Below are 20,752 nucleotides of genomic sequence, written 5' to 3'. Positions count from 1 at the left end.
TAATGTGAGAGGACCTTCATTTGAATGGTAGGAAATTTAAAAACCACACAAAATAATCATAAATATAAAGAGACTGAGGGAAAAACCTGAACAAATGAGTGGAGACATACAACGAATGAAGATGCTTCCATACAGATACATGGTTCAATTAAGCAATGAACCTCCACTCAAGTTATGTGGTATGTATAAATCAATGAACAGCACAGTTGATTGTGATTTTGTATCAAGATGGTAAACATAAAGATACCATATCAAAGTGGTTTCAAAAAAAGGTTAGCTGTTGGGGCATGGATGGCAGGAGCTTCAGTCACAAAGACTGCTTCGCTTGCTAACGTTTCACTAGGAGCTGTAATGTAAAGAAACGTCTGTACTTAGATCTATGGGAAAGACACAAGTGAATAGGATTAGATATTGTAGTTGACAGTGCAAACGTGATGACCGTAGTGCCTATGCATTAGTGAGATACATAAGAAAACAGAAAAACAACTGTTCCTCAGGTGACTGAGAGTGCAGTATGCGAGCAGAGTCTCAGCAAGAATAGAGCGTCGACAATGACAGAGAGGGCTATTCTTGTAGGGCTGCAGCGCATAAACCCTCATTACTAAGATAAATGCACATTTGAGAGCTCAGCGGTGTGAAAACCACAGGCACTGGTTTTTAGAGATGTGGAACAAAGTGATATGGTCGGATGAGTCATCCTTCACCACATTACTGACGACTGGGTTAGTATGTGTGTGTGTGTGTGTGTACATCAAGAGAACAGCGCAGGCCTGGGCGCTGGACTCCTGCAGTGAGGGGATCCGGTGGCTCTGTTATGTTGTGAGGGGGCATTTTCGCTGGCATGGTTTGGGTCCACTTCAAAGTTGTTCTGAGTTATCACCTTTATCCTGCCATGAACGATTGTGATCCTGACGGGTGTGGTCGCTTCCTGGATGGAGAATCAAACTGATATTATTCATATGCCAAGACCTTTGAAGTCACCAGATCTCCACCCAATTCAACACCTGTGGTAGATTTTAGACTGTCATGTTATATAGCACTCTGCATCACGACATCATAACACCTTTCTATCTTTTGAAAAAGAGATGAGTTTATTGTTGAATCAATGCCAAGTCACACTGACACTGTTCTGGTGGCATGTGTTGGTTCAGCACCTTATTAAGACACTCTATGTTGGTTTTTCCTTTAACTTGTCACCTGTCTGCATATATTGACGAATAAAACTTTCCTTTTGTCGGTGCGGTTGCTCTCTGGACTATTTGGACTCATCAGATGGCTCCACTAAAGGTTCAGTTCCGTTTGACGAATACAAAGGATCAGAACACCGCGACACAAGAGCGTAAATAAACACATTCAAAGCAAATGGGAAAATCTGATTTATTTCTAAACCGGATCACGTTATCCTTCTACCACACATTTTGGTAGCTCACATTCTAGGACACACCATCTGTCTAAACAAACAGTTATGGATAGAAACATAAAAATAAAACTTCTGCTGATACTGCTTACAGCCACAGTTATCTTTTAAAAATATATGGATAATCTAAATAACAACATGACATAACAAAAATGGTACAAAAGAGGTATGTGGGACATTTAAGGGCGTACAATGTTTTTTTTTGTTTTTTTTTTTGCCTCTTCTACAATGATCAAATTTAGTGCATCTGAAGAAAAAAACTCTTGAGTCCCTTTCATTTTTTAATAAGGCATATGTGTGAAGTTTATCACATCTTACTGTACCGAGACATTTACAGAGAACGATTTACCTTCTCTTCTGAGGGTTAAACAATGAAAACATGTAGTTAAATTAAACCCTCTGTTCTTCTTTTTTGTAATGACAAAAATAAAAGAAGCCATCTATGAACACATTCAGTTTAAAGATTATCACAAATCAACAGGCTACCACAGAGCATGTGCATCAGTCTTCAAGTGCCTCAGGTGTCGTCATTCATTCATTATTAACAAAAGGAAATACTGCAACATAGGCTCAACCGATTGTGTTCGGGTCCAGTGCTGTAAGGGTCTGTTCCTCTGTTTTACCTTCCTCCATGCTCCTTTAATGTACAGACATGGATCGAATGTTTTTTTTCTTTTACTGTTTATCCTTTACGTATTGACGGATTTCCATCCTCGTGCCACAGCAGCATCTCTTTGGTTTCCTCACATTCTCTATGACGATCCCCTTTTTCATATGATTGTGAAACCGTGGGAGGCCTTTCTCTCTTGATTTACATTTTTTTTTACAAAAGGGAGTCACAATTAGCGCATGAAATGCAAATGATCAATCCATTCAAAGGTTTGCGTGGTGGCAGCCCAGCCTCGAACATAAACAACAAACAAAAAATACCACAAGGAATTAAATTGTCACTGGCAACTGTCACAAACAGCAGGATTTTTTTTTTTTTTTTGAGGGGGAAGATTGCGACTTCTCCGTCACGGAAAATCTTTTGTTGCATGGCTGAGACCAATCAAAGGAGATGGAAGGCTGATTCTGGGTTAAGTTTAAATGAAGGGACTGGGTCTGATCTGGTGGGTCGATGAAGGTGCTGCTCAGACCCGAGTCCTTCCGATGACAGAGGTGTTTTCTTCTCCCGCCGCCCCCCATCGGTCAAGGGTGGAGGGAGCTTGGAACGACCGTGGGAAGGACCCTAAAGAGTCAGCTCTGTCGCTGCGACGCCTCGTCATGTCTCTGACTCTTGTCCCGCCAGTGGGACGACGAACACAGTGATGTCATCGCCCGAGCCCAGTTTCTCATTGGGTAGCCGCCAGCCACGCTCTTTGAGGACGCCTCGTGACCTCATCAGCAGGTCCTGTGCTGCCAGTGTGTATCTGTACAACACGCAGAGGGCAGACAGTATTAACAGCCATCACTATCGTTAAGGACAAGCACGCCAATACACGTTCAGATTCAATTGGAGTAGATAAAATAAATTGTTTGTCTGTCAACGCACTGAACCCCAAAACCTGTTGGCAAGTTTTAAAGACATTTTCTTTTAAAACATCACCAAAATTGCACCAATTACTAAAGCAAGAAACTATAAAAATGTAGAGAATTGTCAGATTTTAACTTTTCAATGGTCTTAGAACTACCCATCTGTCATGTGCCATTTAGTCAAAAAGTTTAACAAAATTTCGGTTTAAAATCAGGATATTTAATCAAAATCACAACAGTTGAAACCAGAAGTTTACATACACTGTATAAAAAGACATATAAACTTTTTTTTTCACATTAAATGTGACTAAACTTTTCTTGTTTTAGGTCAGTTAGGATTACCAAAATGATTTCTATTTGCCAAATACCAGAATAATGACAGAGATGATTATTTTTTAGAGAATTTTTTTTATTACTTTCTTCAAAGTCAGAAGTTTACATACATTTCCTTAGTATTTGCCTTTGACTTGGTTCAAACGTTTTGGGTTTCCTTCCATAAGCTTCTCACAATAGTTTGCTGGAATGTTGTCCCATTCCTGTTGACAGAACTGGTGTAACTGAGTCAGGTTCTTAAGCCACCTTGCTCCACACACCTTTTCAGTTCTGTCCACAAATTTTCTATGGGATTGAGATCAGGGCTTTGTGATGGCCACTCCAAAACATTGACTATATTGTCCTTGAGCCACTTTGTAACTAATTTGGCATATGCTTAGGGTCATTGTCCATTTAGAAGACCCATTTGTGCCCAAGCTTTAACTTCCTGGCTGATGTCTTAAGATGTTACTTCAATATTTCCACATAATGTTCTTTCCTCATGATGCCATCTATTTTGTGCACCAGTCCCTCCTGCAGCAAAACACCCCCACAACATGATGCTGCCAAAGATGTGTGCCCAAGAATGAACTAGACTTGTGGAGATCCACAATTCTCTTTCTGGTATCTTGGCTGATTTCTTTAGATTTTCCATGTCGTCACAAAAGGAACCAGTGTTTGAGGTGTGCCTTAACATACATCCACAGGTGTGTCTCCAATTAACTCAAATGTTGTCCATTGACCTATCAAAGGCTTCCAAATCTATGACATCATCATCTGGGCCTTTCCAAATAGTTTGAAGGCATAGTAATGTTAGTGTATGTAAACTTCTGACTTTGAAGAAAGTAATAAAAAAATTATCTAAAAAATCTCTCTCTGATTATTCTGGTATTCAGCAAATAGAAATAATTTTGGTAATCCTAACTGAACTAAAACAGAAAAAATTTAGTCTGATTTCAATGTCAGACATAGAGAGAGAGAGAGAGAGAGAGAAAAGGTAATATGTCTTTTTATACAGTGTATGTAAACTTCTGGTTTCAACTGTATATCCATTGTATGTGAGTGAATATATATGCAAACTGCACATTAATAAACACTTCTATCCTAAAATTGCCTACAATCACATTCTAATATACTTATTTTTTATATAAAGCTTATACAGTACAACATGAGACAAAATATAATATCAGCTGTATTTTGCAGGCAACCTGTGCATTTGCCACCACCTAGTGGACAGACTCAGTAAAACACCACTAATGTTCATTCAGACTGGATTCCTGAAGCTGCAGCTTTCCTGAACATGATCACATGGCACAGGACAGAGCATATAGCGGGCACAAAAGCTTAATGTAAAGGATTATTTAGGAGACTGCATACCTCATGGGATCAGAGGGGTCACAGCAGGATAAGTAGGCTGACACAGCATCTGCCACCTCCCTGTCCGTTGTTACGTCCCACAGTCCATCTGTACCCATGACCAGGACATCATCTGGGCCGTGTTTGTTTTCATCCAGGTTATAAACCTTCACCTGTGGTTGATAGAAATATTATTAGTGCATTCGTATTCATCATTTTGCTATGATTTCTAAAACTATTTTGTATGACGTAGGCGGTAAACTATTTCTATTTGTGTTTAGCATTAAAAGATTAACAAACGTACACTGGCATGCATGGGGCACAACCTCCATTTGCTGTAGTAAAGCTGCTCATGGTTGGTCATGTTAATTGATATTAAGCTGAATCGCATCTTTAGAGTAACTTACAACAGGCATGATATGGCCAGACAAGCTAAGCTCAAGAAACAGAGATGAAGCATTATTCCTATAATGATGAGGCGAGGAAGTCAAGTGTAACAAAAGGCAGAGGGTACATAACACAAATATAGGAAGGAGGTTTAAGATACTGACAAAAGGCTGTGTGCATTTCTTCATGAAAAACGGCTAAAATGACTGCACTAGTGCTTTGTTGTGCACATTAATCCAGGCAAACAATTTTTACTGAGTGGTAATGAGTTGAAGAAGTGTTTCGGTATTTACAAAGAAAGGATTGTTCTATGATGAATGTTACACTGAATCATGTAGTGGTGGGAGCATATGTGAAATAAGTGAACTCTGTGGCCATGGAAATGCTGATTTATCTAATATTCTGGCCACGTGACAGGAGCAACATATTTGGGGAGAATTAAGTTTAATTTTAAATTTGGAAGGACAATAAGTTATTGTGCCTTGGACAGATAGAGGATGCAGTAGTAAAAGAGTTCTCTGATTTAGTGTTGCACTTTGTAAGACTCATTATGGAAAGTTTAAAAAAAGGCTTTCAAACTGATGCAGCAGAGCTAGTCTCAGATCATTCTGTACTGCAGAATGGACTGGCTGCACTTTATTGTCATTCTGCTATAAGGGGAAGAAGACGCTCTGGCTTGTTTGTGTTTTTTTAACCAGTCTCCCTTGTCTTGGGCGAAACTAAGCGAAGGATGCGGTTTTGGTGTTCCCTTAAATGACCTCATGAAGGGATGAATTGTTTTGTTGAAATATTTGCACAACAGGAGACGAGCACTGTCATTAAACTAGCAGTTTCGGCCTTAGTGCGTAATCCAAATGACATTTTCAGTTTGATAGATTGGTAGCCTGGTGATAGTTTCCTGGAGTGAAGTAAATTTTGAAAACAGTAGCATGCAGGCAGGTAATGGAAGGGGCGGACAAAGCCACTTGAAATGAGCAGTCAATGGCTCGCTCATACATGCAGTTGAGTCAGATTACAGCAACCTGACAGTCTGTTGTTTTCATTCTATGCTTACATCTTTGCCAAAACCCGGCACCTACTATGCAACTCCACCACAGAAAGGTGAGCTTCTGGTACGTTCAGCCAGATGTAACTACTGTAGCCTTGAGCTGTTGGTGGAGTTCCTCTTCAAGAAGCAATTTCACTAAATCTAAAAAATGGTATAAAAATGGAACCTTTACATAAACAAATCTACAAGTCAGCATGTTTAGGTATATGTAGGTGTAAGTTATGAGGGGGTCTTTTCTAGAAAGTGAAAGAAAATGGACTACATTCACTTCAAATAATGAGGGCACTATCATACCTGCATAATCTGGGGACAATGTGGACATAAAGTCAATAGAGTATGGAATCTATACCCTGGGTCCCAACAAAAACTGATGTTTGGCCTCTCCTTGTTTTGTAAAATATCTTGAAATTGTTAGAAATAAAAAGGGAAAAAAATACAAAACTGGAGTGAACCTGTTTCTTTCCACACATCTGAGCTTGTATAAAAGCAACAAAATCCTGATCTGAAGCAGAGCTTTTGTGCAATGCATAAAAAGTGTGGTGTTGTGTGGCAAGCAACTAAGTGAAGCCCAGAGCCAGATAGACTATTTGAATGTATCCTGAAGTCTCAGAAAAAGCCAAACCAGTAATGCTGACATCTGACAGCGTTGTTTCTGACTCCTCACACTCACCTCGGGGACACATGAGAGGAAGGGCTTGATGTAGATGTTGGAGTTGTACACCTTCAGGTCATGATCACCGAGCCCGCGGGTCACTCCAATTGTTGCCATGACACGAGCCTTTACGCACCAACACAAATTCCCACAGGCACACACGTACAGTGAGGACAAACCAGTACACACACACATAATAATAATGTAGGTTATTGTTCCAGGATGTCCTTCAGTTCCCAGAAAATCCACTTATGAGGGATTATTAAGTGAAGACCATGTTCTTTCAGACAATAATGAAAATGCTGAGCATGTCTCATTTCTATCTAGGCACACACTGCATTCTGCAAATAACCTGGAGACATGAGGATGCTTTAGAAATGCAATGAAAATTATTATTAAAGTAATCTGCATAGAAACAGAGTAAAAACAGGCAGGCAGTTTTGTTGTTGTTGTTGTTGTTGCTGCTTCTTACCTTTTTCCCCTCTCCATATATCAGGGGGAATTTCAGATCATCTTCAACGATTGTCTTATAAGCCCTACAACAGAAAAACAGACGACAGATTTAAAATAAACAAAATACAATCTTTAATCAATATCACCTTATTTTAAACATTACCAGAAATAAACTGCTTGCACGGCTGAACTGCAGGATGTGTTTGCCCAGAGTACACAGGAGCCGAGCATGAAAGCAAATAAAAATGTATCTATTGTATCTAGCATCACCAGTTTTTTCTCTAGTATTGATAACAAAACTGGGGCCCTTAACATTTTGAGTTATATACACTATATATACACTTCTTTTCAAGTCACAACATCTGTTGGCATGTGGAAAATTGCTGTATGTTGATTCCAGGTTTTTAAAATATTTGCAAAATAAATAATTAAAGAAATTCAACTTTCATTTTTCTGTTTTTATGATTTATGCCAATCTAAGTGTGACTTTTTTTAATTCACTCTAATCCTAACCATTGTTGTACTGTTTCTACAGAGATGCAGGGTTTTATATTACAATGAAAAATGAGCCCACTGTGAGAAAAAATGTGAAAGGAGCAACTAAACAACTCAGAAAATAACTGGCTGATTAATCAGTAATGATGAGGATGATTCATTATGCCCTAGTTTGCAATTTATTTTTTTTATTTATGTTTAAATTATCAAACTGTTCTGAACACTTACAGGAAGCCAAATGTAGAGTAATGTGATGAAAAAAAAGTGATTAACTGTCAGAAATGTAATTAAGAAGGAAGAAATTTTACCAGCCGGTCATGGTGTGGTCTCTGTAGAGCATCTTTTTGCCCAGCTCGCTGTGCTGGATCCTTCGGGGGAACTCAATGTGAGTGAACTCGTTACCTAGGAGCTCTGGCCTCAGGAAGCCCTGGAGTGACACACAAAATTGGGAAAGCTGAATCAAACCAGAGAAAGAAAACCTTCACTTAAGGAGTCTCTCTGAAAAAGCTGCAGGACTGTGTGTGTGTGTGTGTGGCAGAAGGCCTGCAGTGCAGTAAGCTGTATACCAAGCACACAAAAAACAGCTCCCCATTTTAGCAGCAAACATCATCCACCCACTCTGTGACTCAGAACTACAAACGACTACTAAAACAGGCAGCGGATGGTCAGCGGTTTGTTTCAGTGCGATATAGGATTTTACTGTCAGTGAAACATTACTTAACTGGCAACTGCTCATTTTCACACTCCTCCTTCGACAGATGGTTGTGTATGCACAAGAAGAAAAAAATACTACACTGTGACGAAAAAAGGAGAAAGAATACCAGATACTGGAGCCGCTGTCTCTCTGACTCAGGTGTGAATTCATTCGTCATGGGAATAACTTCGTTGTTTCGTATGATTATGGCCCTGCGGGGGAAGGAGGAAGAGGAAATACAGGGGTAAGAAGGTGGTCAGCAAGAGGGCTTTTAGAAAATGGTTACGTGATGTTGCAGTATGTGAAATGAAACCCAGGTGGCACACGGAGTCACTCTGAGAAATCTCTCTCACCTGCTATCTCCAGCATTGGCTACGTAGAGTTTCCCCATTAAATGAATGGCAGCTAAGGCACAACACCCACCAGAGATGGCGTATGAAGCTTTTTCCTTTTCAATTAGGTCATCCTAAAATAAAGAGCGCAAAATCAAAGTGAGAACAAAAGACTGCCTGCCCCTCATCACCCCGGATAGCTCATTATTTCCCCCCATACATATTCATATTCAAAACAAAACTGTGGCGCTAATGAAGAGAAACAAGGAGGCTTTGAAGAAAACATGAGATAGGCCGTGGGCTATTTATTATCAGCATCGTCTGAACCAGACAGGGAAATTGCATCAGAGACACTCATCATTTCAAGCTCACAGACTGAGATTGAGCAGATTCATCCTATTTGTCCAATTTAGATACTTATCCACAAACAGGGTAAAAATCAAGATTTAAAACAATAACAGTCTACAGTCAGTGGCTGTGAGGATGAGATAAATGTAAACATCAGCATGTGGACATTTTCATAATGTCAATGTAACATGCTGATGGGGAAAATGAAATTTAGAGAGTTGCAATGCTTATATTTTCTAATTCACAGTAACACAAAGAACAAGTGAGGCTGAAGGGAATATTGTGCAGATATATGGTCAAAAATCAAAGTATTGGATAAATAAATAGGGAGACTCTGACAAAAATGCATCCTCTGGGGAACATGAATGTATTTAATTTAATAGTTGTCAACACATTTGACCTAAAATCACAAACATGAAACTCATGGTGGTGCTGGAGAAGACCTCAGAGGGTCACCAAAGTCATTTTGATTTAATATTGAGAACCTGTCTGTGCACAATTTTGTGTCAATCATCAGATAATTGTCATCATATTTCACTAAAAACTAAATATACTAACCCCACAGAGGTGCTATAAATAAGTCAGAGTATCACCAAAGTCACTCTGCTTAATCATCTGGCCGATCTAGTTAATATTTTCTAAGATGTTTCAGTGCAGTGAGAAATACAGTCGTCCTCAAATTTGTTCATACCCTTCCATTAAAGAAAAGGCAAAATTTACAGTCGTCACTCAAATAACTAGAAACTGAAAAAAGTAATAATAAATAAAATGTTGTTAAATTCTATTTTAGTGAAATAAGACATTGCTTTTTTCAATTTTGGTTAAAAAGAATAATTAAAAAAAAAAAAAAACAACAACACAAACACACTGTTCCGGATAAATCAGAGCACTTTGCCGATGAGCAGTTGAGCAGTGGGCCAAAATACCTGTCAACAGGTGCAGAAGTCTGATTGAGAGTTACAGGAATTGTCTCAAAGGGTGGTTCAACAAAATATTAGTTTATGAGCCCCATCATGCTTGTTTGCTTTTTTTGTTTGTTTGTTTGTTTTTTAATATTTCTGAGTCACAATTCAAAAGCAACATCATGATTTTCATTACATTTTATTTATTATTATTTTTGTCAATTTCATCTTATTTCAGTGACAGCTTTTTTTTTTCCTTCTCTACTAGGAGGGTATGAATACATTTGATGCCGACAGTCAGCACCCTGACAGAGCTATGGCTAAAAAATAACATCTTTCTACTTTCTCCCTTTGGCGTTCTTTGGTACATATTGTAAACAGAACAGCTACATTAGTAAACTTTAAGTCATTTCTGGGTACTCAAGTTAAAATCTCCACTTATGTTGCTGTTCAAAGCTACAAGTGTGCAAGAAAAAAAAAGTCCAGTACTGCATGAAATAGGCCAAGTGTTGTTTACTTGTTTTCTCACATGCATTGTTCGTTATCATCTGCTCACCATCTGTTTGAAGGCGGTCTCTATGACTCCCATCACCAGGCTCTCCAGACTAACAACCTTCTCCATGTGAAAGCGCACAGTGGAGTCGCTGACGGCGTCGGGGTCCTCTGGTTCTTGCGCAGCTCCTTTCTTCGACTCCACCTGGTACGGGCTGCCATTCTTGGCCAGGCAGATGGGAGGTGCATTGCTGGGGTTCTCCAGGAGGTGACAGATTTCTCCCAGTCGGTCTCTGATGAGACGGTGGAGGAGCTTGGAGGCCATGATGGCGGCGCCAGAACCTGCATGTCCATCAAACACCCCCCAGAAGTGGAGAGGGATTCCTGTGCCATCCTAAAAAAAACAGGAGATGGGCTTGAAAATGTATACCTTTAATCCAGTAAAGGAGAAAGTGGTCACATGTAAAATTGCAGAAAAATAATTCCTATGTTTTCTGGGTTGAAAAAGCTCCTATGAGATTACAACTCGGAACAGAAGGCACAGATTTATGAGGGTTTACAGGCACTGGGTCTGCAGCTGGTGGCACTTCTAAATATAAGCAATATGCTTCTTCCATTTCAACCTTACTAAACAACAGCCACAGCCAATTTTGATTCGAATTTTATCGAAAACTCTTGATTTGAGCTTTACTTTTCATTATTTATGCAGCATCAGTCAAGTCCAAAAGCTTCAGTGTACATCTGTGACAAACTGTGATATGTGTCTAAATGGGATCTCCACAAGTGATGGAAAGACTGCAAACAATTTCTTCATCCCATCAGGGCTTTTGCTGCTCTGCTATGCCAATTAACGATGGAAAGGCGTTGCCACCTTTGTGTTTGCAGGCATGTTTATGTGACTAACAACGAAACAGGCTCGAGACATCTGCTTACCCCTCTGATGCGAGAATCAAGTGGGGGAAGGGTGCAACAAGGGATGATGTCATTCATTTACACCAAATGGAGGATGTGTGTGTTTTTGCGTGTGTGCGTGTGTGTGAGTGTGTGCAGGTCTAACAGGAGTTGTCAGCCTCAAACAGATACACTGACCTGATGATTATGTATGAGGGTTGCAGGACTACAATCACAGAGAAGGTAAACTTGTGATATATATAGCTTTAATAGAATATTAAATTGGGAAAAAACGACCTTTTTGCCACTTGGGAGCAGCGGAACAAGGTGTAAAAACTGTTGCATGATATGTTTTTTTGGGCTGATATTGATTATTAACCAACAACTGATATCTGGAACCAATGCAAAAATCTTGTCAAATTTTTCGAATAGTACACTCACTAACCTCATCGAAGCATTTCTTTATTTACGGTTTGTATGTATTTAAATAAAAAAGAACATTTCAACATTCAACTTTCAGTGTTGATAGTTTGATTCGTCATGTCATTCAATCCATCAGAGCCAAAGTAGCACATTTTTAAATTATTTGATCAGAAATTGATTTTAAAAAGTACAAAGTGCTGATCCTTACACAACACTTAGTTACTTTATCGTCACCATCTGAGGTGCAAGGCAGACCTCTGCTAGTTCCTCTACTATAGGAAGGTTTTTTTTTAGGTGCTAAATACTCCACTATATGTTCACCAGTTAGTCACAGACTTTCTGCAGTTTTGCACTGAGCAGATAGTGAACAACATAAACTAATAAGATGTTAAGATACTCAGTCCAGCTGCAGGGTACTGCAAAGATGAATAATGATTCTCTGTGAGTTTTTCACACTTTCACATGTATGTAGTCATGCCATCCCTTGTTAAATTAAACATATTTGACTACAGCAACTTTAAGAAACTGATTTTTTGCAGTGGGGAGGAAAAAAACCCTCATGTTCAGTTAAGTCTGCCACTTTACAAGAGACACCTTGTAAGACCAAAAGCTAAGTTCAAGCCTTAATAATTAGTTAAAAGTCTTCTTTGGGACTCTGCAGATAAATTCTACCAAACTCTTATCTTGGATATTTTTCAGTCTTAGTAAACTGGCTCTTTGTGACAACAAAATGAGAAACAGAGAGGAATATATTTGAGACATCTGAGGAATAGAAAGATTAAAAAAAATAATACAATGTGGACTTAACTAAAACAAGTTGAGTCTGTCAATTATTTAAGATGTTCAAACACCACTACTGGGTATCAGGTAGCTATACTACATGTACAGACACTGTGAGGCTCTTTGAATGCGTTGCTGGGAAGAGTGTATTGTGTTTCATAATAAGAATTAATTCAAAATACTCTTCAATGACGTCCAACTAAGACACGCTCAGGATGTCAGATTCAAAAACAATATCACTGATCATCACCGTGGAGCTGCCAGCCCTCGATCACATATTTCGTCTCTCATTCCCCGATTCCCGTTTTGTTGATCAGAAGTTTGCTCACCCCGTTGTCCTCCAGCAGAGTGGAGTTACGATGCTTGCCACTCGGTTTCTTCACAAACACTTTCTCACAAGAGGCCTGGTCCTCGTTCAGCATGCTCTTCCCTGCATTGATCACCCTGATGGAGAAAAGACACAGGGAAAGAACAGAGAGCCCGAAGATGATTTATAGCGTTTGCTCTCATTCTTCTAACCACATGAAAACACAATAGCAGCCAGAAAAATGGAGAGAGTCATAACAGTGAAGTAAAAAGTGGGGCAGGATGCTGCCATGTCCCAGAGGGAACTTGCAGGAGGGATTAAGTGTTTTTTATTATGAGCTGATGCCTGTGGAGGATAATGGCTACAGAGTAATGCACTGTTTCATACTCCGGCGGCATCATCTATCTTAGCGTGTGCTGCAGCAGCTGAAACCATCAATGCGGAACAGCGATGCGAAGACTGTTGAGGCTGCGGGAAGTGCTGCTTAGAAAAACGGTGATTAAAAAAAAAAAAAAACCTCCATAAAAATCTGCAGATGTCCTTCACGAGCACAGGCTCAAACAATCTTATCACATATTTAATTTGGCATTCAAAGTATTTCTGCATGCTCCACCTCTGCAGATCATGTTACTTGATATTGTTGAACATTGTTAAATGCATGGTGCATTGTTTAGTTGGTAGGTAACCCTTGGTTTCAAATTTCTTTTTCACTTTGAAAATCAATTCTTGTAACTTGCTTGAGTTGGAATATAATCCATCAATGATTAAAGTGATGGATTATATGTTTGTGCAGTTTCAGGTCATTCTTAAAACTCCATGAATTGATTTTTTGGGGGGTAATTTATGGGCGGTGGAACAGACTGTAAACAGATGACATAGTGTTGCCTTATTGTACTAAGTTGCATGTTAGCCAACAGCTAATTACAAATTTAGGAGACACTAAGCAACATTTGTGTTCATTAGGAGTCATGTTTCTGGCCTCCTGATGGATGTCAGTTTATTATTCACTCTGTTTCCATCAAGGGAAATATCTGACTCTTTAGTTGAGGTGAGTGGGGAGATAATGCTCTCACTTAATCAATTTGAACAACATTATACAATGCAATTTCATCCACTGCTAATATAAAAAATATTGATTTGAGCTGCTTTAGACACAGCTTCCAACTGATTCTCATACTTCGTTGAAGTGAATGGAAATTATTGGCTGCCTGGAATAGCAGGAAAACGACCTCTAAAATATATACACATTATGTAAAATGGCCAGCTGCATTGTAAAGAGTATGTGGTTTGTAGGCAACAACATGAAAATATCCACTGCATGGTCCTTTAAGCTGGAACATGAGGCTGACTTGGAAAGGCTGCAATCTGGACCTCATGCTGGCAGATTATGTAACATTTTCAGTTTCAATTATAGATAAATGCCACATTAGCTGGATAATACAGCATAATACCCACTGCGCAATTCCAGTAATTCAAGTATTGTCATTAAGATTCCCTCTGAAAGTTCTGCAGAGAGGGGATTAGCAATTTATCAGTTACTGCTGGGATCATCAGAGGAGAAGTAAAAGAAACAGAGTATGGAATGAAAGCGAGACTGGCACTGAAAAGGAAAGAGGGAAAAAATCTCAAACAAAAGAGATGAGACAAATGTAAAAGTAAGGATCTGTGACAGTGACAGATCTTCTGCCCTTTTTCACTTTCCATATAATTCAGCTGATTACAGTTATTATAGAAAATGGATGCTGGTTGGCCAGAAGCTTTGATATTAAAGAGTTACAAATATGAGGCTCAAAATGCAACTGCTGCCCAAATCTGGATTATAAAAAGCCCTTTCACTTTCTAATCAGTTGAAAGCAGTGGACAGGCACCACAGCGTCCTGCACTGCGCTCTCTGCATTAGGACTAATGACAGGGAAGAATTTAAAATCGCCTGATTGTCGTCTAAACTTTCTGCCAAGGCCAGGACATTTTCAGAGATCTGGACGCAGAGCTGGGGAGAATCAACTCTTCATGTGCACTGGAATATGATCACAGCAAATCCACAATGTTCTGCCAGCACTTCGGGATTTTCTTTTTGTTAGTTTTTAGCTCGGCCGTGTGTATTGCTTCGCTTACGACAGCTTCACTCTGACTTAGCAGCTTGGTCATTTTTTGTCAAGGTCATGTGCTATGTGTAAAGGGCAGGCAGAAAACTGCACTAAAATTATGAGGTTTGTATAAATGTTGGAAACAAATAGTGCATGCTTTTTATTTCCGCTTATCAAACGCATCTGCTTTATAAGCTATCGTGCGTTCGGCTAGGGGACATGTCAGGATTAATTACCTTATGCATTTTTACGCTCATTTCGAGACATTAGGTTGAGTGTATAATCAAATGTTGTCTTTGTCCTGTGTAATAAATATCCACACCCTCCGTTAAGAATCAGCAGTTTTTCTGTTTTGAAAGCAGTCACATGAGCTCAATGAGCTATAATTGAACGCAGTGTTTGCTGCGTGGGAGGATGCCATTCTAAACGACGCGTTCAGACCTCCCTGTAGTGTGACTTATCTCCTTTACACATCTGCCTTTCGGTCATATGTTTGCACAACCTGTGACTGAAAACCTTTTGGTCATGTTTGGTAAAACAGTGTTCCTCTGTTTGAACCTTCCTACTGTATATTATGCAAGGAAAGTCCGAAAGAGGAAGTTGGTAGTTCCAGTGAAACATGTCCTTGAGTTGCGAGTGTCGGTCATTTTAACCAACATTAGACATTTAGTGAGAATGTCTAAGGGCGGCATCACAGACAACAGACAAATTCTAAAGAAAATTTAAAAATATAGTATTTGAAAAAATGTATATTTCATGTACTATCATAACATCTTACTGAGGAAGGACTGTTTAAGTGATACAGAACAAGTCTTTTAGTTCATTTAGGGGCAGATCAGTGGTGCATGTAATTCAGTGAATGGAAACTCTCTGAAACAACCCATTTAGATGTTGAGCTGTTGACAATCTGAAATATGGATGCAACCCTTGTAACTGTGAGGCATGTTTGTATGTTCCTCCTTAGCTCGAGACTCTTTGGGCCTAACGTGTGGTCAGAGTTCCAAATAAATGACTCTGAACCTGTTTCTGCAGTTCAGCCTGCTCCGGGTGTGTATTTAATCCCTGTGACACAAACACATTTCAGAGCACAGCGGCAGACTGTTGGAGAGGATTTTTTTTCAAGAATTAAATGTGAAAAGGATGAATCCTCGGTTGCTGCTGAATGGAGCTACCTTAGGTGGAAGTTGGCAGATTGACAAATACTGCAGGGCTGGTAACATGAAATCTTCTGTGGCCTCAAAGTAAAGCCTTCACGAGGAACATTAAAGAATTAGACTAGTCATATTCTGAATTCCTTCTCAGGGAGAGGAAGCTGCTTGTCACGTTTGTGAGGCACATGGTGCAAGGCAGAAATGAAAGCTGACGGGCAAGACGTGACAAACACAAATCCCACATAGAATACAGTGACTTGTATATTGTTTAGAACGTAACGCAGATACTACAATTAGAACGCAACTTGTAAACTGTGTCTCACCATCGGTTTAGGATCTGGAAACAGAACAGTGTCGATTAAATCTTAAAAACAAGGACTGGGTCATAAAAACAACAGGTAAACAGTAATTAAGCATAGCAATGCATGACAAAAAGCCTATAATAAACAGTAATTTTCTTATTAAAAAAAAGAATAAAAGATTTAAAAATTGGGAGAAATGTGAAGATGATGCCTTCTAATGTTTTGTCCAACAAACAGCACAAATGCATTCACGACACAGTGATTTACAACAGCAAAAGGAAAGAAATAAAAGAAGCAGCTAGTTTTTAGCATTTCATCTTTGACATCCAGTAATCATTATAAGCAGTTGCTGATTCTCTTGACTGACTAACTGATGGATCGACTAAATGATTCAACTCTACACAATAATGCAAACTCAAGGCACAAATTGTCAGTGACACTTCTTGAACTGTATAAATAAAAAAAAAAAGATATTAATGAAGGCGTAAAGGGTTTTAGGGATGTAGCTCAACTGCGTACTTTTCAAATGTTTCTGGGTATTGAATTTAAAGCACAATGAGAGATTCATTTTCACTGCATCACTTAAACAACATAATCATGTCTCTCCTTTTTCAGCAGAGAACTATTCTCTCTCTCCATTTAGCCTCTCTAGCTGTTTATTCCTTTTCCAATCTTTGAACACAGCTCTGTCTGTAGTGCTCTTCAACCATGTTTTTTCATAAATTCTTAATCATATCACATGGAGTTATCACATTATAGGCAGTAATTAATTATGTATGGTTTTATAGATATATATAGATATATATATATAGAATGAGTTATGTAAACTTGTCCACATGCCTTCCTCAGCTTAAATCCAAAGATGTTTATTATGGAAAACCTTGAATCGATTCCGGGTACATCAAATCCTTTTAGCTTTTGAGTCTTTGCCTCCTCAAATTCTCCTTTATTTTCCCAGTGCCAGGGCTTGGAAACGGGCCTCCATTTTAAATAGTATTAAATAGCCATTTGACAAAAGCACTTTGAGTGGCTTACAGTAAGTGCACTCACAGATTTATGCTGACACAATGTTCTACACCGACATTATAGCACCAATTAGGCTCATTATCTCGAGCATCTTACACCTGCGTGGTGCCGAAACTGCAGGCAGATTTCACTGCTTCAAAATACCACTTGACATTAGACTCCATGTGTCGGTCTCATGTCTGAGAAAGTGATCTTGTGAATCTTTGTGAGGCAACCCTGTACTAAAACTGGTCCACACAGAAAACCAGACAGAAAATCTGCTCCATCATTGTGATGCCAGGTCAAGAAAACGTTACATCAACAACAACCATGAATCCTCATTACCACCAGAATGACGGAGGGACACTAATTAAGTGATATCAAAGTAGAGAAGTTGAATGTAAGCCAACAGGGCCGCCTCCAGTTGGACAGCATCCACCTGCACTGTTTGGCCATCATTGTTCCTGATCATTACAGCACAAGGGGAGTAAACAGCAGCGGACAAAAGGGACGAGGCTGATAGATGCTCCAACAGATAAAGACTGCTGTGAAGATTAGAATTGTAGCCACATTGACATAGAGTACAGCTAAACATCTACTTTTAACTACACACACGCCATAGTTAACTTACCACCATCTGATTGTTCTGAACAGCCTTATCAGCTGTGTGGGCGAATACAGAACTTCTCCAACCATCCCCAAATAAACACTGTTGCCCATGTACAGTCTTTATAGCCTGACAACACTAATAGTTTGTCATCAGTTCTGCATTTTAGAGAGATCTGGTGTTGCAGAACTTTTAGTGCCATTTATTTGGGATTGGTGCTGAGTTTTGCTTGCTCAGCATGATGGTTTCACACTGATGGTGCAGATTTTTTTGGGGCTTTTTACACTGAAATGAGCAGTGACAGCTGATGACGGATCAGGCCAGCCGATTATGTTGTGTTGTAAACAGCACTGCTAATGCTGTGATTACAGCTTCAGTGACTTACGTTAATTTGCTGCAGAAAGCAGATAAATTTCACCGATGATGGTGCAAAATTCCCACGTCACTTTTTTTTCCCTCGCATTGCTGCATCCTCATTCGACCTCTCATGTTCGATCTTCTGAGACAGTTGTCATCACAAATCTTAAACCCTGTCCCCTTGAGAGTTTCTGCATGAGTCAGCTCTTTTTGTGTTTGCACACTGGGTCAGGCAGGGGCTGTATAGCCCACATACTGTTGGACTGAGGCTATTCAGTCCTTCATAACTCCCCCTCCCTGTGGGAGAGTGGAATGTGTGAAAATGTTTTTCCTCAGCGGGAATCACCCAAACAGCACATTTTGGCCAACAGTGTGAATGAAACAGTGCTGCATTGTTTGTACCTGTAGAAGTACTGCAGGTGTATTCAAGTATGAAAGCACCGGTAGTAAAATCCAAGGACATGAGGAGTGGAGATCTGCACTGCAGGACCTCATGTGGAATCAAAACCTTTTGGCATGTTTCAAAACAGACAGATGATCATCTTCTACATATCAAAAACACAAGGGATGTGAAAACAAAACAAAACCCCAAGGTGGGGTTTGTTAGTATCATGACTAGGTGCACATTTCCTGCTTTCTCTTTTCCTTAAATTAAACAGAAGATCTTAAATGTCATGATAGGAAGTATTTTCTCAGATTCCAGCACAGACAAGCTGCTTCAAATGGACATCATGTAGCTTACAGTAGCTCAGGAGAGGACCACTGAGGTAGAAACTGTTCAATGTATGTTTTTTAAAAAGGCCATAGTGGCCATCATTTGGCTGCTGCAGCGCACTCAGAGCTGCTGCAGCAAGCAAACAGTCCGCAGGCCTCATCAGGGCTGCAAGAAAACCATCAGGGTACATATCATTTCACGGTTTTTTTTTTTTTTTTAAATCAATGACTGTCAATGGACGCCTTGAGCCACTCACTCTGCGTATCCCGTCTGCCAGGGAAGCCTGGTGCCCCTCTTTAACGTGAGCACCGGCCGTGATGCGTGCTCGGTGGAGTACTGCAGGAGCTCCGGGGAGAGATCCAAGAAATCCGGGCGGCCGTAGGGGAAGCGCGGCGGCAGGCTGTCCGGTCCGCAGGTCTGGCCGCCACCTGAGTGATGGTTGTGGTGGTGGTGGTGTCCGTGAGGCATCATCCCTCCGACCAGGTTGGACATCGCGTTTTTAACTTTGTTCATCATTATCGGCATCGACCAACAAAAGAAAAAAGAAAAAAAAAAAGACGAATATCCGGACGGAGAATTAAACGATACGATGCGATATTAGGTTAGTGAAAGAGAAGGAGGTGGAGGTGGAGGAGGGAGAAATATAACACAACAATACATAGCCAGTGACGATGATTATTCAGGAAGCGAATTTTTTTTCCTCCTCGGCCCCATGTGACAGCTTTCAGAAAGGCAGACGCGATGTTTTCCTCATTCAGACAGAATAAAGCCTCCGCTGGCTGCCTGCGTAAAAGGCTGTAATCCGGCAGGAGGTTGAGTCTTCTCTCAGAAGGCAGGGCTTCGCTGGGATGTGCAGGCAGCCGTGAAAATGTCACACACGTCCAAAAAAAAAAAGAAGAGAGAAAAAAAATCTGACACAACCTCACGAGAAATAGTCTGTTTATTGGCTGCTGCAGTCACAAGGACGGACGGAACATGAACAGAGAAAGTCAGCCAATAACAAATGCGGAAGAAGCTGCGATATGAGGATTCATGACCATTCATGGCCATCTACAGCCCATAATACTGCATCAACTCTACAGATAGCCTCTTCCTGGAACAGAATTTTATGAGGCAAAATGATCTTTGATCACTAGCTCAGTTGTTAGATTGATTAAAATCCCTTTTGGGTTGCCAGGTTGTGAAAAAAATCTCTGGTGAGTGAAGTTAATAATAAACAAGCATAAAGTCTGTGGATATAAATGCAGTGAAGTTATGTTGGCAGTGCATTTACTAGAGTGGAACTGCATTAAAAGTGTAGGTAGCTGAACTTACATTGCATGCTTTGTGAAAATGCAAAACCAGCTTAGTTAAGTTCACTGAACTTGATAAAACAAGTCAAATCAAAGCTGCAAGCACTTCCACGCCTGTCGGCAGAAATACGCTCTGTGTAAAGTGACAGTCATCTAACCATAACCCTAACCACATTTGAGGTTGATATGGGCACCTGGCTAATAACAGCAAATGCAAGTGTAAAACTTCCCGTTACCAGAAGGTGGCAACATGACTGTGGATGGATAATGGCATGAGCATATCATCAAAGCAGGACTCTGATCCAACATGAAAAGTTTGGGGCAGAGAGTTGGGAGACAGCACTTGCTCTTTCATGGCGAAGCATCGATTTTCAGGGAGACACCGTTGCCACGTCATTTGACTTCTGCAGAAGATTTAAGCTAAATTAACGT

General features: G+C 40.0%; 2 protein-coding genes across 2 annotated transcripts in view; one reads left to right on the top strand and one right to left on the bottom strand.

Annotated features, from left to right (window-relative positions):
• Positions 1 to 20,752, top strand: part of LOC103356200 (adenosine receptor A1-like) — a 711,380-nt gene that overhangs the window by 241,666 nt on the left and 448,962 nt on the right. The gene's annotated exons all lie outside the window — the stretch shown is intronic.
• On the bottom strand, positions 1,359 to 19,971 carry ppm1j (protein phosphatase, Mg2+/Mn2+ dependent, 1J). Its single transcript, XM_008280117.1, has 10 exons — positions 19,285 to 19,971; positions 12,827 to 12,941; positions 10,468 to 10,797; positions 8,683 to 8,795; positions 8,457 to 8,541; positions 7,944 to 8,062; positions 7,160 to 7,223; positions 6,706 to 6,813; positions 4,622 to 4,773; positions 1,359 to 2,829 (listed from the first exon to the last, which is right to left on the bottom strand). The coding sequence occupies exons 1-10, from the start codon at positions 19,551 to 19,553 to the stop codon at positions 2,682 to 2,684; spliced, it is 1,503 nt and encodes a 500-aa protein (XP_008278339.1). The 5' UTR covers positions 19,554 to 19,971; the 3' UTR covers positions 1,359 to 2,681.

Source organism: Stegastes partitus, unplaced genomic scaffold (assembly GCF_000690725.1).
Source record: "Stegastes partitus isolate 25-593 unplaced genomic scaffold, Stegastes_partitus-1.0.2 Scaffold5, whole genome shotgun sequence".
NCBI classification, from domain to species: domain Eukaryota; kingdom Metazoa; phylum Chordata; class Actinopteri; family Pomacentridae; genus Stegastes; species Stegastes partitus.
The sequence above is the reverse complement of the archived record's forward strand: the minus strand, read 5'-3'. Positions and strand labels throughout refer to the sequence as shown.